General features: G+C 38.0%; 1 protein-coding gene across 1 annotated transcript in view; it reads left to right on the forward strand.

Moving 5' to 3' along the window:
• The window catches only part of MCCC2 (methylcrotonyl-CoA carboxylase subunit 2), a 105,341-nt gene that overhangs the window by 16,718 nt on the left and 70,392 nt on the right, over positions 1-18,231 (forward strand). Inside the window, exons 3-5 of the mRNA XM_072606302.1 lie at positions 1,966-2,050; positions 2,444-2,545; positions 4,864-4,991. Coding sequence (XP_072462403.1) covers positions 1,966-2,050; positions 2,444-2,545; positions 4,864-4,991 — 315 coding nt within the window. The remainder of the gene's footprint in view (positions 1-1,965; positions 2,051-2,443; positions 2,546-4,863; positions 4,992-18,231) is intronic.

Consider the following 18,231-nt stretch of genomic DNA (forward strand, 5'->3'; position numbering starts at 1 on the left):
TAACAAAGCCTTAAGTACTGGAACTAAGTAGCTTACTTAATTTCATTTACTAAAGTGCTACACATATTTTAGTGCTTGTTGAATGCTGAATTGCCATTTTATTTGTTAGGAGTACAGTTGTAGGGAGACCAAAAAAATTTGGGTTATCTTCTGAGAGAGGACTTTTTTTAGTGGACTCTAGCCATACCATAAACTTTCAGAAAGCCAGTGATTTTTTACATCTCCTTCCTAATTCTATTGAAGAAAGTTTAGGGTTAAAGGGGGTACTTTTGCCCAGTCATTTGGTCAGCAAACATTTATTAAGCATCACCTACAATTGCCTTCAGAGTCCCATCATAATACCTTACCATGGGATAGAGGTGAGCTAGGATTCTCAAAGACTATGCCAGCAGAGTGCAGATTCTGGCTTTTTTTTTTTTTTTTACCATGCTACCAAAATTTTGAGTATGGCCCTAATAACAGACTGTCTGCTTTCTGAGGAGCAGTTTAAATATAGAGTCTTATCACTTGTAGGTTGGCTCTTTAACCTTGAATTCTTTGATCTCAAAGAAAATTTGTTTATTTAATAATCATTTAGCAAAAATGCTACTATGTGTGAGGTATTGTGCTCTCTCAAGGAGTTTACATTCTTTTGGAGAGAAACCTTGTTTACAACCTGAAAATGTGAAGAGAGCAAGAAAGGCATTTGTATAGGAAATGGTACTTGAACTGAGCTTCAGAGGAGCTTAAGGATTCTTGGAGGCTGGGCTGAGGAGAGAAGACTTCTCGGAATGGTGAACAGTCTGGTATTCCAGTGGCACAGACGTGAGGGATGGAATGTCAGGTTCTGCCAGTAGCATGTGGGCCTGCTGAACGGGACAGTATACAGTGTGTGGAATAATGTGCAATAAGCCTAAAAAAGAGAGGCTGGGAGCCTTTTATCAAAGGCTTTCATGACACATGGAGGAGTTGGCATTGGATCTTACAGGTGTGAGAACTGCTGGAACTTCTTGAATTTAGAGTGACATTGATCTGCTTTAGGAACTTTGGTAGTAGAATAGAGAGGGGAAGAGACTTGAGGCAGGGAAACTTTTTTTATGATAGTCCAGGTGAGATGTGATGAGAGTCTGAAGTAGAGAAAAGGGGATGGATACCAGAGATGTTATGGTGCTAGACTCAACAAGATTTAACCAGTGATTGGATATGGGAGGTGAGAGCATCTGAGGTTGTGGAGCTTGGTGCTTGTAGGGATGATAGTGCCCTTGGTGGTAAATTCTTTGATCACAAAGAAAATTTGTTCATTTAATAAGCATTTAGTAAAAATGCCTACTGTGTGCAAGGAATTGTATGTGTATAAACATACACATATGTATATATATGCATATGTATACACACACCCACACCATATATACACACGCACACACACTCACATGTATAAATTACTCTCTGATTTCAGTACAAAGGTGTCACAGGAGAAGAAGGTGAAACGTGTGTTGGGAAACATCGTTTTCCATGCAGCAGTGATACTGCAGTTGTCAGAAGTCAGTAGCTTATAAGCAAAAGAAATAGTTGCAAGAATCAACTGTCTCCTTAAGTGATATCTTAAACTTTTAAAAAGAGCCTTTAGGCCTTTGTTTAAAGTGCTAGCTTGCTTATTTCCTAGTATGTTAAAGATAGATAATAGCCTGTAGTATCTGCTTTGTGGTAGGAATAGGCAGCGTAGAAGCAGGAGGTTGGACTTGGCATCGGGATGATTCAGGTTCCATTTCCATCGGACGCTGGCTGTTACCATGGGCAAATCACTTAAAATCTTTAAACCTCATCTCATTTTTCTCATTTGTAAAAAGAGGGTATTACCTTTACTACCTATTTCATAGAAGAGTTATGGGTCAAATGAAAATATACATTGAATGTTTGACATACTTTAAAGGCCTATAGAAATGACAGTATTTATTGTAATGCTAACGAATCATTTCATTGTCATAGGAGGTAGTAAGAAAGCTCGGGAACTTCACAAGGCCAGAGGAAAACTGCTCCCTAGAGAAAGAATTGACAGACTCCTAGATCCAGGGTTGGTATATTTTTAAGCTAATGCAGAACACCTCTCCTAATTCATATAGTTGTTAGAATGAGTAGCCTTGTGGAGTAATTGAAAACAAGGACTGTCTTTTGTCATTCTCTGTATCCCCAGCACTTAGTGCATTTCCTAGCACATAATTAATACTTAATAAATGTTTATATTATCTGACTAATGATAATGAAATTTCATTTCTTATAATTATCATTTTAACCAACAACATTGCAATTCTTCTTCTTCATTTGGTAATATCTTTATAATGGACTAAAGGCATACACTTGATGATTAGCAATAAAGAAAAATACCTTTTATGTTAAAAACATTTTTTAAAACCTGTGTTAGCTTTGTCTGATGATAGTAATTTACATAATGTCCTCCCCCCTGCAGATCTCCGTTCCTGGAGTTTTCCCAGTTTGCAGGTTACCAGTTATATGCTAATGAAGAGGTCCCAGCAGGTGGAATTATTACAGGCATTGGCCGAGTGTCTGGGTAAGGACCTTACGTGTCTTCTGTTGTGCAACTCATCGTGGAAGAAAGACTTTTCATGTGGTGAAGACGTCTAGGACTTTGCTCTCCATGTTAGATTTGCAGAATTTTTGTTGATTAGAGATTCTTTGTAGGGAAGGTTTAAATGTAATCCTTCTAAATTTTTTCAAGGTAGTCTCCATCTCCAAATTCCTGTTTCCATAGTCTGAATTAGCAGTGGTAGAACAGATACATATCCCCTGCACTTCTGCATTCGGTCTCTTACCTCTCCAGTCTATCCTGCACAACTGCCAAATTACTGCTCCTGAAATAGAGGACTGATCAGGTCACTCTGCTGCTTGGGAATCTTCAGTGGCTTCTTGTCACCTTTAGGATAAAATGCAAACCCCTATACCATCTGCTTCCATTTTTTGGTTATAGGATGATTACACATTATTTCTGTTCACACTTCCACGCTTGAGGTAAACTGGCCTGTTTCCTGTTCCCCATATATGACATCCTGTCTTCTGCTTCTCCCATGCCTAGAATGCTCTCCTTTTCTTACCATTACCATTTGGAACCCCTGCCTCCCTTCAGGGCTCTGGTCATGTGCCCCCTTATTAAAGACAGCGCTGCTGAGTTCCCCCCTAGTTGTTGGTCTCTACCATGACATAATCACTGCTTGTTTTATATAGATATTTTGTTTACATAGCTGTAAAATACATTTTATCTCCCAGTTGGAATGTAAGCTTTTTGAGGGCATTAACAGTCTTACTTTGGCATCCCAAGTACTTGGCATGGTGTCCTGGCACAGAGAAGCTGGTTAATAAATGCTTCATCATGTCCCTGCTGGCCTCTCTTAGAGATGGCCACTCCAGGTATCACTTCTTTCTTTCTGTCTGTAATCTTCAATCTTTCCCTCTCTGTTGGCTTCTTCCCTGGGGCCTGTCATCATATCTGAAATGTTCCCCATCCTCATTAGAGCTAAACTCCTAGATCTCTCCTCCCTTTCATAGCCAACTTGAGGGAAAGACTATTTACCTTCATTGTTTCCACTTTCTCTTCTCTTACCCCCTTCTCAATCTGGCTTCCGACTTCATCACTCCAAAGTCACCAGTGATCTCTTAATTGACACATCTGATGGCTGATCAGATTCCAGTCCTTTTCTATGTCACTGAAGCATTTGGTACTTTGCAGTAACCTCTCTTTCTGAATATTCCTCTTTAAATTTTCTGTAGTACTGTTCTTTCTTGGTTCTCTACTTAACTGTCTGTGGGTTCTTTCTCGGTCTTGTTTACTATTTCATAATTCATGTAATTTCCACCCCGTTCCCCCAGCTGTAGGTGTACCTCAAGGCTCTCTCTTCTGGACCCTCTTTTTTCTTTATTCTTTTTTACTCGGTAACCTTGTCAGTTCCTGTGGATTTCATTATTATTTGTGTAGATAACTCCAAGATCTATATATAATTCAGCATTAGTTTCTAATCAGCTCTAGTCTTATATAACAAATGAGAGAAATTATTATTTTACTATTATATTAATAACCATTTATTAAATTGGGATCCAGGCTTTTCTCCTTTATTTCCTCATTAAGGCCCAAAGTAAAAAGCAAATCTCTGAAGGACATGACTGATTGGTGAGATTATCCTTAGCCCTCAAGGAAACATGCTCTTCAGTCTTTGGTGGGACCCCAACCAATTAGGAGACTTAACTTTTATTTACATTTGGAATGTAAATAGTCTTAGACGGGAAGGGACCCCCTGTCCTTGTACCACTCCATTTGAGTTTTGGGTGACCCAGCTCATGAAGGAAAAAACCAGCCAGAGAGGTCTGGATGAAAATGGCTTCCCCTGCCCAGATTGTTGAGGCGTCTAAGTCTCATAATCAAGCAATGGTCTCAGCTGGAGGAGCTTGAAAACTTCTAACTCATCTCTCCATTAAATGTCCACCTGCCCATCAGGACTGATTTCCACTTGACAGGGACGTTCCCTTTCAAAAGGTATTTATGGCTTTCAGGATCTCCATGGGTCATCTTTGGTTACTGAGAGAAACCACTGACCATCAGTGTATTGATTGCTGGGTAGCCTAATTAATAATTGATTAAATACCCAGAAACACTGAAGGAGCTTCTGTTGTGCTGGAGGAGATGCGAACCTCTATAACTATAAGTAGAATAAGTATGCCATGGCAGGTCTGGGGAGGGAGGGAGCTGTGCAGAGGCATTTCATATGTAATTATTGAATTGAAATAGACAGCTGTGGCAGGATGACTTGTAATGATGAAATGAAATTGGCCCGTAATTTTGCAGAAGCTTTCACGTTCTGTTGTTATTATGTCTTTCAGAGTGGAATGTGTGATTGCTGCCAATGATGCAACTGTCAAAGGTGGGTCCTATTACCCAGTGACAGTGAAAAAACACTTACGGGCCCAGGAGATTGCCTTGCAAAACAGGCTCCCCTGTGTGTATTTAGGTAAGTCGGTGAAAGTGAAAGCTTTTAAATAACACTCAGAAATGTAAATGAAAAAAAGGTTCTGATGAAAGAGCCCACATACCTAGATGATAATCAGTGGGGATTTCTGAAGCCGTGGCCCTTGGCAGTCCGGGCCTTGCTGAATCTGTTCCTCCACAAAGACTGCTCTGATTTCTTCCTTCCCCTACACTCAACTAAAAGTAATAACTCCCTTTATTCCACTTCCATATTATTTTATAGTTATTTGTGTACATTTCTTATCTCCCCGCTGAGACTTTAAGCTTCATGAAGGCAGGGAGTTGGGTCATATTTTTCTTTATATTCCCAGCAAAATCTAGCATGATGCCTTGCACATAGTAGGTGGTCATTTAGTGATTGTTGAATGAATGAATGAAGGCATTGACCCTCTAATTGCTAATGCTCTTAAAGGCCTAATGAGACTTTTGCTGATAGTCTACTAAGATTATTGAAAATGTTAAGATCCAGATCAGGGGTTGTCTGGATCCCTTCTCAGAAAATTGTTTTAAAATACATAGGTTTACAAAGGAAACCAATTGTATTGAAATATGATTACCAGAATATTAAAAAAAAAAACAAGCCATGGACCCCAGGTTAAGAAACCTTGATCTAAATGCTTGACCATCCTAAGATTTTAATACTAAAACTTGACTGAATAATATGTTTAGTTTGATCACATCATTTATTTCATTATCAGAAGGTATTTGCATAATGATCCCATTCTTTTTCTTAAACCTTAAATTATATTTTTCCTTCCCAAAGATCTGCTCTGTCTTCCTCTCACCTCCTTTGCTTTTCTTCCCACTCCGCTTCATCCCACCCCACTGAGAAAGTGAGAAAGACTGATATCTCAGTTACAAACATATATCAAACAAAACAAATTTCTGAACTGGCCACGTCCTAGAAAAATGTGCCTCAATCTGCATTCTGTGTCTATCACTTCTCTATGATGATCCCATTTCTGAATCCTGATTTTCAATAAGATGCTAGAAAGAACTTTGGAAGTAAAAACTTCAGCTGAGGGTAATAAATTGTTTTTTCTGCTAAACTGAATGCTCTTTAATAGGCAACAAACAGTAAACATAGTAGGATTTTGTCTCTACATCTTTCAGACATCGTTCGATAGTAAAAAGATGTAGTCTGCTGTGGAATATTATTTGTGAAAGTATACTAATTTTTCCCTTCTAATATTCTCATCAAAGATAGCCTTGAAGCATGTAGTTTAATCTTATGAAAATTGTATAAACATGTCAAAATTGACATATGGAACAGTAGTTTTCTTGGGTTTTCACATTTTTGATATTTTCATCTCCCTCAGATTCTTTGGAAACTGATGTTACTTTCACACCCTCAAAATTTTGTTACTCCCATTATGGACTTGAACCGTCCTGGCTGCTTTTTCCATTTTAGTTCTCTTTTCATCTCCATTTTAAGTATACTGTATTACAGTCTGATTGTGGGGGCTTTGCTGTCCTTGATAATGAAAAAAGTTTATTATGAAAACATTTCTCATAAACATAGATGGCTAGAAGAGATGGTGGCTAGTCCATCCTAGCCTGCAGTTCACAGCTATGTAGCCAGCACACCATAAGGGCTTTGCATTGAGTTATCACAGCTAAGCACAAGAACAACAAAAATGCCTCCTTCCTCATCTCCGTTATCCAGGATTGTAATGGGGTAAATATCAAGAAGTTTTGGTAAATTTAGTTTAAAAAAAATCATTACCTCATTAAACATCTGCTGGCTGTCCATCACAATACTGGGAGGAGGTAGAATTCAAGAAAAGTAAAACATGTCCCCTGCCCTCAAGGATCTTTTAATCTAATAAGAAAAGATTGATGAGCCTGAAGGAGTGTTCTTGTTGGATCCTGGGAAATCGCTGGTTTTCTGGGACACACTCACACCTGCTGGTCTTAAAACAAAATAGGCAATTAGAATTCTTGCAGAGTGTGGTGACTGTGGCAGAGAACTGGTTACTACTATAATTTTTACTCATCCACTATTTGTGCCTTATTTAAAACCTTGTATCCAATAACATAGTAGTTGTTGAGTCATGTCATTCATAAATAGAATCCCAAAGCATCGATCCCCGCTTGCCTAACACTATCTTCTTGTGACCAGGCAGTTGAAAGGTGCATCTCTCAGGAAGACTCATGCCCATATTAACTGGCTTCTAAACTGCAGACCTTCATTGGAATTGTTCAGTCTTTTGGGTTGTGTCCAACTCTTGATGACCCCATTTGGGGTTTTCTTGGTAAAGATACTGGAGTGGCTTGCCATTTCCTTTTTTTTTAAAATTGATTTTATGTATTTTCAGTGTTCTACAATCACTACCATATAATTTCGATTTTTTTCTCTCTCCCTCCCCACTCCTTCCCACTCCCTCCCTGAGACAGCATGCAATTTTATATAGGTTCTACACATACATTCCTATTAAATACATTTTCACTATGGTCATGCTGTATAGAAGAATTAAAATGAATGGGAGAAATCATATAACAAACCAAAATGTAATACAAAAGAAAATGATCTCTTACATTCTTTGATTGAATTCCAAAGGTCTTTCTCTGGATGTAGAAGGCATTTTGCCTTAAAAGACCAATGGGGATTTTTTTAAGTCCTTGCGTTACAACGAAGTTCCAGGTCTACCAGAAAAAACCCTCGCACACTGTGGTCATTGCTGTGCACAAAGTTCTCCTGGTTCTGCTCCTTTCACTCAGCATCAGATCATATCAGTCTTTCCAGGCCTTTCTGAAGTCTTCTTGTTTATCATTTCTTACAGCACAATAGTACTCCATTACATTCATATACCATAAGTTATTCAGCCCTTCCCCAATTAATGGGCATCCCTTTGATTTCCAGTTTTTGGCCACCACAAAGAATTCTGCTATAAATATTTTTGTATATGTGGGACCTTTTCCCATTTTTATGATCTCTTGGAGATACAGTCCTAGAAGCAATATTCCTGGGTCAAAGGGTATACATATTTTTGTAGCCCTTTGGGCATAGTTCCAAATTGCCCTCCAGAATGGTTGAATCAGCTCACAGCTCCACCAACAATGAATTGGTATTCCAGCTCTTCCACATCCTCTCCAACATTTATCGTCTTCCTGTTCTGTCATGTTTGCCAATCTGATAGGTATGATGTGGTACCTCCGTTGTTTTGATTTGCATCTCTTTAATCAATATTGATTTAGAGCATTTTTTCATATGACTGTAGATATCTTTAATTTCTTCCTCCGAAAACTACCTGTTCATATCCTCATTTATCAATTGGGGAATGACTTGGATTTTTGTACATTTGACTCAGTTTTCTATATATTTTAGAAATGAGGCCTTTATCACAGACACTAGCTGCAAAAATTCTTTCCCAGTTTTTTGCATTCCTCTAAATTTTGGTTGCATTGGGTTTGGTTGTGCAAAAACTTTTCAGTTTAATGTAATCAAAATTATCCATCTTGCACTTCATAATGCTCTATCTCTTCTTTAGTCAAAAATTCTTCCCTTCTCCATAAATCTGATAAATGCACTATTTCTTGCTCCACCAGTTTGTCCATGGTATCAATCTTTATACTTAGATCATGTACCCATTTGGATTTCATTCTTGTATATTGTGTCAGGCATTGGTCTGTGCCTCGTTTCTGCCACACTGTTATCCAATTTTCCCAGCAATTTTTGTCGAACAAAAATTCCCAGAAGCTGGGGTCCTTGGGTTTATCAAACAGTAGATTGCTATATTCATTGCCTACTGTGTCTTGAGTACCTAGCATATTCTACTTGTCTACCCTTCTGTTTCTTAGCTAGTACCAAGTGATTTTGATAATTGCTGCTTTATAATACAGTTTGAAATCTGGTAGCGCTAGGCCACCTTCCCTAGCATTTCTTTTCATTAGTCCCCTGATATTCTGGACTTTTTGTTATTCCAGATGAATTTTGATATTATTTTTTCCAGTTCTAGAAAATAATTATCTGATAGTTTTGATTATGTATGTATGTATGTGTATAGTATGGCAGCACTAAATAAGTAAATTAATTTAGGTAGAATTGTCATTTTTATTATATTGGCTCAGCCTACCCATGAGCAACTAATGTTTTTCCACTTACTTGATCTGACTTTATTTGTGTGAAAAATGTCTTGTAATTGTGTTCATATAGTCCCTGGATTTGTTTTGGCAGGTAAACTCCCAAATATTTTATAGTGTCTACCCTAGCTTTAAATGAGATTTCTCTTTCTATCTCTTGGTGTTGGGCTTTATTACTAATATATAGGAATGCAGAAGATTTGTGTGGGTTTATTTTGTATCCTGCAACTTTATCAAAGTTGTTTATTATTTCAAGTAGTTTTTTACTTGAATCTCTGGGATTCTCTAAGTGTATCATCATATCATCTGCAAAGAGTGATAACTTAGCTTTTTCTTTGCCTGTTCTAATTCTTTCAATTTCTTTATCTTCTCTAATTGCTATAGCTAACATTTCTAGTACCATATTGAATGACAGTGCTGGTAATGGACATCCTTGTTTCACCTCTGATCTTATTGGAAATACATCTAACTTATTTCCGTTACATATAATGCTTGCTGAAGGATTTAGGTAGATACTGCTTATTATTTTATGGAAAGTTCCCTTCATTCCTATGTTCTCCAGTGTTTTTAATAGGAGTGGATGTTGCATTTTGTCAAAAGCTTTTTCTGCATCTATTGAGATAATAATGTGGTTTGTTAGTTTTGTTATTGATATGATTGATAATGCTAATAGTTTTCCTAATATTGAACCAGCCCTGCATTTCTGGTATGAATCCTACCTCATCATAATGTATTATTCTCATGATAAGCTGCTGTATTCTTTTTGCTAAAATCTTATTTAAAATTTTTGCATCTATATTCATTAGAGAAATTGGTCTATAATTTTCTTTCTCTGTTTTGTCTCTTCCTGGTTTGGATATCAAAACCATATTTGTATCAGAAAAAGAATTTGGGAGGACTCCTTCCCCAATTTTCCCAAATAGTCTATATAATATTGGAATTAACCGTTCTTTAAATGTTTGATAGAATTCACTTGTAAATCCATCTGGCCCTGGAGATTTTTTCCTAGGGATTTCACTGATGGCTTGTTCAGTTTCTTTTTCTGAGATGCGGCTGTTTAAGTATTCAACTTCCTGTTCTGTTAATCTGGGCAATTTATATTTTTTAAAATACTTATCCATCTCATTTAGATTGTCGAATTTATGAACATAAAGTTGGGCAAAGTAATTTCTAATTATTATTTTAATTTCCTCCTCATTGGAGGTGAGTTCACCCCTTTCATTTTTAATATTGGTAATTTGATTTTCTTCTTTCTTTTTAAAAATCAAATTGACCAAAGGTTTATCAATTTTATTAGTTTTTTCATAAAACCAACTCTTGATTCATTAATTCAATAGTTTTCTTAATTTCAATTTTATTAATCTCTCCTTTGCTTTTCAGTATTTCTAATTTGGTATTTACTTGGGGATTTTCAATTTGTTCTTTTTCTAGCTTTTTCAGCTCTATGCCCAAGTCATTGTTCTCTTCTTTCTCTATTTTATTTATGTAGACATTCAAAGATATAAAACTTCCCCTAAGAACTGCTTTTGAAGTATCCCATAAGATTTGGTAGGTTGTCTCATTATTGTCATTCTCTTGAATGAAGTTGTTGATTGTTTCTATGAATTAGGATTAGGATTAGATTATTTAGTTTCCAGTTAATTTTTGGTTTATCTTTCCATGGCCTTTTATTACATATAATTTTTCTTGCATTATGATCTGAGAAGGATGCATTAACTATCCCTTTCTTTTGGCACTGGATTGTGAGGTTTTTATGTCCTAGAACATGGTCAATTTTTCTATATGTGCAATGTACTGCTGAGAAAAAGGTATATTCCTTTCTGTCCCCATTCAGTTTTCTCCAGAGAGCTATCATATATACCTTATCCAGAGTTTTATTCACCTCCTTAACTTCTTTCTTGTTTATTTTAAGGTTAGACTTATCAAGTTCAGAGAGGGGGAGGTTGTGGTCCCCCACTAGTATAGTTTTGCTGTCTATTTCTTCCTGCAACTCCCCCAACCTCTTCTCTAAGAATTTGGATGCTTTGTACCACTTGGAACATACATGTTTAATAATGATCTTGCTTAATTGTTTGTGGTGCCTTTTAGCTGGATATAGTTTCCTTACTTATCTCTTTTGATTAAATGTTTCACCTTTTGCTTTGTTTGAGATTAAGATTGCTACCCCTGCTTTTCTTACATCAGCTGAAGCACAATATATTCTGCTCCAACCTTTTACCTTTACCCTATGTGTATCCCCATTTCAAATATGTTCCTTGTAAACAACATATTGTTGGATTATGGCTTTTAATCCATTCTTCTATCCATCTTCGTTTTATGGAAGAATTCATTCCGTTCACATTCACAGTTATGATTACAATCTGTCTTTCCCTCCATTCTCTTTCCCATCGTTTGTGCTTTTAATTCTTCTGTCTCCCTTCCCCTCCTCAATAGAGTTTTCACTTTTGACCACCACCTCCTGCAGTCTTCCCTACCTTCTTTCACCCCCCCAAATTCCCCTTTACCCTTACTACTTCTTCCCTCCCCTTTCTTTCCCCTTCCCCTCTTATTGTCTATAGAGCTAGTTAGATTTATATACTTAAGTTTATTGTTCCCTCCTTAAACCAAATCAGACGAGAGTACCTGTCACACAATGCTCATCTCCCTCCTCTCTTTCCCTCTACTGTAATACAATTTTGTACTTCTTCCTGTGATGTAATTTACCATTTTCTGCTTCCCCCTTTTCACATCTCCTGTTACAGTCCCTTCACATTCTTGAATCACATTTTTATCATCACATCATTTACTTTATACCTGTTCCCTCTATCTATGTATATCCCTTTTATATTTCATAATAGATGTACAATTCTCAAGATTAACAAATATCATCTTCCATTATAGGGAGGTAAACAGTTTGGCCAAATTGAGTAACAAGTTTTTCTTTTTCCCTGTTTATCTTTTTATGCCTCGCTTGAGACCTGTGTTTGAAGATCGAATTTTCTATTGAGTTCTGGCCTTTTTGTCAGGAAGGTCTGGAAATTCCGTATTTCACTGAATAAGGTCCATCTCCTTGTCTGAAATGTTATGCTGAACTTTGCTGGGTAATTGATCCTTGGTTGTAGTCCCAGCTCCTTTGCTTTATGGAATATCATATTCCATTTCCTTTGGTCTTTTAATGTAGAAACTGCAAGGTCCTGTGTGATCCTGACTGTAGCTCCTCGATATTTGAATGGTTACTTTCTGGCTGCCTATAGTATTTTCTCCTTCACTTGATAGTTCTGGAATTTGACAACAATATTTCTTCGTGTTTTCAGTTTGGGCTCCCTTTTGGGAGGTGAATGGTGGATTCTTTTGATGACTATTTTGCCCTCTATATATAGCACTTCTGGGCAGTTTTCCTTGATGATTTCTTCGAAGATATTGTCCAGACTCTTTTCTTCATCATGACTTTCTGGTAGGCCAATAATTCTTAAATTTTCTCTCCGGGATCTATTTTCCAGGTCAGTTGTTTTTCCAGTTAGATATTTTACATTTTGTACTATCTTTTCATTCTTTAGATTTTGTTTGACTGATTCTTGATGCCTCATAGAGTCATTAGTTTCTCCTTGTCCAATTATAATTTTTATCAAATTGTTTTCTTTATTCAACTTTTGCATCTTCTTTTTCATCTGTCCAGTTATTCCTTTTAAGAAATTATTTTCTCCAGTTAGTTTTTGTACTTTTTTTCCATTTGTCCAATTTTCCCAGTTAGGTTTTGTGCTTCCTTTTCCATTTGTTCAATTTTCCTTTTTAAAGAACTGTTCTCTTCATAGAATTCTTTTCTCATACTTTCAGAATCATTGGCTAGTTTTTCTTCTATTTCCTTCTTCAGCTGTTCCAGGAAAGCTCTTTGTTCCTGTGAGCAGTTCATGGTCCCTTCTGAAGATTCAGATGAGAGTACAGTCTCAATACTGACCTCTTTGGTATTCATGTTTTGGCCCTTGTCCCCATAGAAAGATTCTGTGGTCTTTTCATTCTTGCTTTGCTTCTTCTTACTCATGATGATAACTCTTTGTGTATTGTGGCCTCTGGTTCTTTCAGTTAGAAGCTGGAGAACCTGGTACTGAGCTCACTGGTGTAAGAAAGCAAAGAGCAGGTGTCTTTTTTTCTTTTTGTATTCTGTTTCCCTGGATTAGCCCTGGGGCTAGCTTGTTAAGTGTGGGGGAGGGGTAGTTTGGTCACCGGAGCTCTCCTCAGTTGAGCTAGAGCAAAGGAAAGCTCAGCACTTAGTGATCCTGGTTGCCTTCCCGTTTCCCCTGGAGCGCTGAGGCACACCTGGGTCCTGGTGTGAGGTTCCACCACCCTGGGCTCTGGATCTCCTCTCAGTTGGTTTGCTGAGGTGGGGCTGTCACTACAGTAAGAGGGATATTCCTAACCTCAGGTGCTACAAGACTGTTTGCCCCTCTGCTGATCTCACTGATCCAGGATTTTTCTGGGGAAATATTTTATGGTTCTTTCAAGGTCAGCAAGGGGAGGGGGAGAGAGCATTTACCAATCACTCTGCTATTTTGGCTCCTGGAAGTTCAAGTAGATGACTTACAGACACACAATTTGTGGGTTGACAGTCTCAGGAATGGCTGCAGGTTGATACCTGGGGCTTAGCAGTTGTCACTCACTTGGCTCTGCTGGTCTCCCACCCTGGGCTGCCACTCCGCCTTTTGACAGTGTTGCCTTGCTGGTGCCTCTGGCTGCCCTGGGGCTTTCCTGCTCGGGCCACAATGGGATGCACTGTGCCGTATGATGTGGCTTCTTCCATACGCGTGGAACAGATCCTTCCCATCGACCTTCCAGTCTGTTCTGGTCTATGAATCTGCCACAGTCTGTCTCCTATTGGATTCTGCACCTCCAAAATTGGGTCAGATTCTCTTTTTGGAGGTGTCTGAAGGAGTTTGTCTAAGAGCTAAGGTGAGTCGTTGCTCTCACTCCACCATCTTGGCTCCGCCCTCGTCCCATTTTCTTCTTCAACTCATTTTCCAGGTGAGGAAATTGAGGCAGACAAGGTTAAGTGACTTGCCCAGGGTCACACAACTAGTAAGCATCTGAAGATGATTTTAAATTTAGGAAGATGAGTCTTCCTGATTCTAAGCCCAGTGCTTTATTCCCAGAACCACCTAATAAAAAAACTTTCTAAATCATAATTGACAGTGGATGACTCAGGTTCCCTTTTTTCACCAATAATGCTCTAATTCAACATTTTTTAAAGAGTCCACTATGAACAAAGCATTGTACTAGGTACATAGGATAGAAAGATAAGAACTGAATATTCCTTGCCCTTAAGGGGCTGAAACAATATGTGTATTCTGACTATTGCAGTAGCCTGCTGGTTGGTCTGCCTACTTCAGGTTTCTCTCTCTCTTTTTTTATTAATTAATTTATTTTAAGTTTTCAACATTCATTTCCACAAAATTTTGAGTTCCAAATTTTTCCCCATCTCTCCCCTCCTCCACCATAACACCATGCGTTCTGATTGCTCCTTCCACCAATGTGCCCTCCCTTCTAACACCTCTCCCTTCCCTTAACCCCATCTTCTCTTTTGTCTTGTAGGGCAAGATAAATTTTTATACCTCATTACTTGTATTTCTTATTTCCCAGTAGTATGCAAAAACAATTCTCAACATTTGTTCCTAAAACTTGGAGTTCCAACTTGTCTTCCTTCCTCCCTCCCCACCCATCCCCTCTGAGAAGGCAAGCAATTCAATATAGGCTATATATGTGCAGTTTTGCAAATGATTTCCATAATAAGTCATGGTATGTAAGACTAACTATATTTCCCTCCATCCTATCCTGCCCCCCATTTCTTCTATTCTCTCTTTTGACCTTGTCCCTCCCCAAGAGTGTTGACTTCTAATTGCTCCCTCTTCCCATTTGCCCTCCCTTCCATCATTCCCCCCACCCTGCTTATCCCCTTCTCCCTACTTTCTTGTAGTGTAAGATAGATTTTCATACCAAATTGAGTGTGCATGTTATTCCTTCCTTGAGCCAAATGTGATGAGAGTAAGCTTCACTTTTCCTCTCACCTCTCCCCTTTTCCCCTCCTTTGGAAAAGCTTTTTCTTACCTCTTCTATAAGAGAAAATTTGCCCCATTCCATTTCTCCCTTTCTTCTCTCAATATATTCCTCTCTCACCCCTTAATTTTATTTTTTTAGATATGATCCCTTCCTATTCAACTCACCCTGTGCTCTGTGTCTCTGTCTCTGTCTCTCTCTCTCTGTGTCTCTCTCTGTCTCTCTGTGTATGTGTGTATAATCCCTCCAACTACCCAGATACTGAGAAAAGTTTCAGGAGTTACAAATATTATCCTTTCATGTAGGAATCTAAACAATTCAATCTTAGGAAGTCCCTTGTGATTTCTCTTTCCTGTTTACCTTTTCATGCTTCTCTTGATTCTTGTGTTTGAAAGTCAAATTTTCTTTTCACCTCTGGTCTTTTAATGAAGAATACTTGAAAGTCCTCTATTTCATTGAATGACCATTTCTCCCCCCCTGAAGTATTATACTCAGTTTTGCTGGGTAGGTGGTTCTTGGTTTTAATCCTAGTTCTTTGACTTCTGGAATATCCTATTCCAAGCCTGTTGATACCTTAATGTAGAAAGAAGCTGCTAGATCTTATGTTATCCTGATTGTATTTCCACAATACTCAAATTATTTTTTTCTGGCTGCTTGCAATATTTTCTCCTTGACTTGGGAACTGTGGAATTTGACTACAGTATTCCTAGGAGTTTCTCTTTTTGGATTTCTTTCAGGAGGTGATTGGTAGATTTTTTTCAATATTTACTTTACCCTCTGATTCTAGAATCTCAGGGCAGTTTTCCTTAATAATTTCATGAAAGATGATGTCTAGGCTCTTCTTTTTTTTTATCATGGCTTTCAGGTAGTCTCATAATTTTTAAATTGTCTCTCCTGGATCTATTTTCCAGGTCAGTTGCTTTTCCAATGAGATATTTCACATTATCTTCCATTTTTTTATTCTTTTGGTTTTGCTTTGTAATTTCTTGGTTTTTCATAAAGCTTCCATCTGTTCCATTCTAATTTTTAAAGAACTCTTTTCTTCAGTGAGCTTTTGAACCTCCTTTTCCATTTGGCTAATTCTGCTTTTTAAAGCATTCTTCTCCTCATTGGCTTTTCTGGACCTCTTTTGCCAATTGAGTTAGCTTATTTTTAAAAGTGTTATTTTCTTCAACATTATTTTGGGTCTCCTTTAGCAGGGTGTTGACTCACTTTTCATGATTTTCTTGCATCGCTCTCCTTTCTTCCCAATTTTTCCTCCACCTCTCTTACTTGATTTTCAAAATCCTTTTTGAGCTCTTCCATGGCCTGCAACCATTGCATATTTGTTTTGGAGGTTTTGAATGCAGAAGCCTTGACTTTTATGTCTTCTCTTCATGGTAAACATTGTTGTTTCTCATCCAAAAGGATGGACGAGAATATCTGTTCACCAAGAAAGTAACCTTCCGTAGTCTTATTTTTTTCCTTTTTCTCAGCATTTTCCCAACTAGTTACTTGACTTTTGGGTCCTTTGTCAAGAGTAGGTTATATTCTGGGGACCTGTAAGATCTCAGTTCCTCCATGATGGAACAATGAAGGGAGAGGAGTTTGCTCTCTGGTCAGGCTTGAGGCTGAGATTCAGATCCGCTGCTCAGTTTCCACAAGGGCTTTATCCAACAATGGATGCTGACTGCTGCCTGGCTGGCCACTGTAGCTGTCTCTGCCCACTGCAGCTGCTGCTGCTGCCTGGGGCAGGGCTGGGGAGGACCCTGCTCCCTTGTCACAGAGGTGAGAAAGCTCTCTCACTGACCTTTGAAGCTTCCTTTTGCTTCTGTGGGTTGAGGGATCTGTGAACTGCAGCTGTTGCCCCCCGGGATTCTGCCCCTGAGGCCTGCTTTTGGTCCTCCTCTCGGTGCCCTGCTGCCAAGGCTGGTCTATGTCCCATGTGACAGATTTTTTCCTGTCAGAATTCCAGGTCACCTTGGGCTGGAAATCCACTCCACAGGCTTCTCCTGCTCTAGAATTTGTTGAGAGTCTTTCTTAACAGGTATTTTATGGGCTGTGGAGGAAGAGCTAGTGTATGTGAGTCTTTCTCTCCACCATCTTGGCTGTGTCCCCAGGTAATAAATTTTTTAAGGAAACTAGATCTAGAACATTTGTTGAAGGGAAGAGAGAAGAGAACCTGCATTTATTTATTACGTGCCTGCTATGTGCCAATTCCTTTACAAATATTATCTCATTTGATTGTCACAATAGTCCTTGCAGATAAGTGCTTTTATCTCCAGTTTGCATTTGAGAATACTGAGGCAAAGGTTAAGTGACTTGCCCAGTGTCCGTACAGCAAATAAGTGTCTGAGGTCAGATTTGAACTCAGGTTTTTCTTATTTAAAGCCAAAAACCGTGCCTCCTAGCTAACTCAGTGGAAATGGCAAAATGAGCCATTTATTAAACATTGTCTCCAGTCAAAAAACAAACGTGAAATTCCAGACCTTCCCTGCTACAGATTTTATTTGTTTCCACATAAATTTTAACTCATTATTTTTGTAAATGGTCTAGTTTCTTATATTTTAAAATCTGCATGTTAGAATAAGTCAATAAGTATGTATTAAATCGATTTGTGTGTCAAAAATCATTCTGTATGTACTAAATCTCTCAATGTTCATTCCCTGTCTTGTAAACTTTTTACAAATAACTTTCTTTCTTAAAAATATATTTTATTGAAAACTTTTATCTTTATGTGACAGCCATTTCTCTGGGAAAAAATTCTTCCCCTCTCTAAGGGTGAACTCTTCCTTGTGAGAAGAAAAAAAAATTAAGCAAAAACCTTCTACAGTAACCACATCTAACATTGTATACACTATTCTGTTTTAGAAGTCCCTCACTTTTCTGCCATTAGGAGAAAGGTATATATTACATTACCTGTTTTCAGACAACTTCTTTGGTTTACCAGTTACTCAGAGTTGGTCTACCCTTTAGTGATCAGTCTGTTTGCATTGTGGTGATTATTACGTATTAAACTTAATTCTTAAATGAGGAACTCATCTATTACTTTTGTAGATGCAAGGAGCTTTTTAAAATGATTGCAGTTATTGTAGTTTTGATAAATTTTGGTAACTCAGTTAAGGGACCATCCTTCT

This window comes from Notamacropus eugenii, chromosome 4, assembly GCF_028372415.1.
Source record: "Notamacropus eugenii isolate mMacEug1 chromosome 4, mMacEug1.pri_v2, whole genome shotgun sequence".
In the NCBI taxonomy this organism is placed as follows: Eukaryota; Metazoa; Chordata; class Mammalia; order Diprotodontia; family Macropodidae; genus Notamacropus; species Notamacropus eugenii.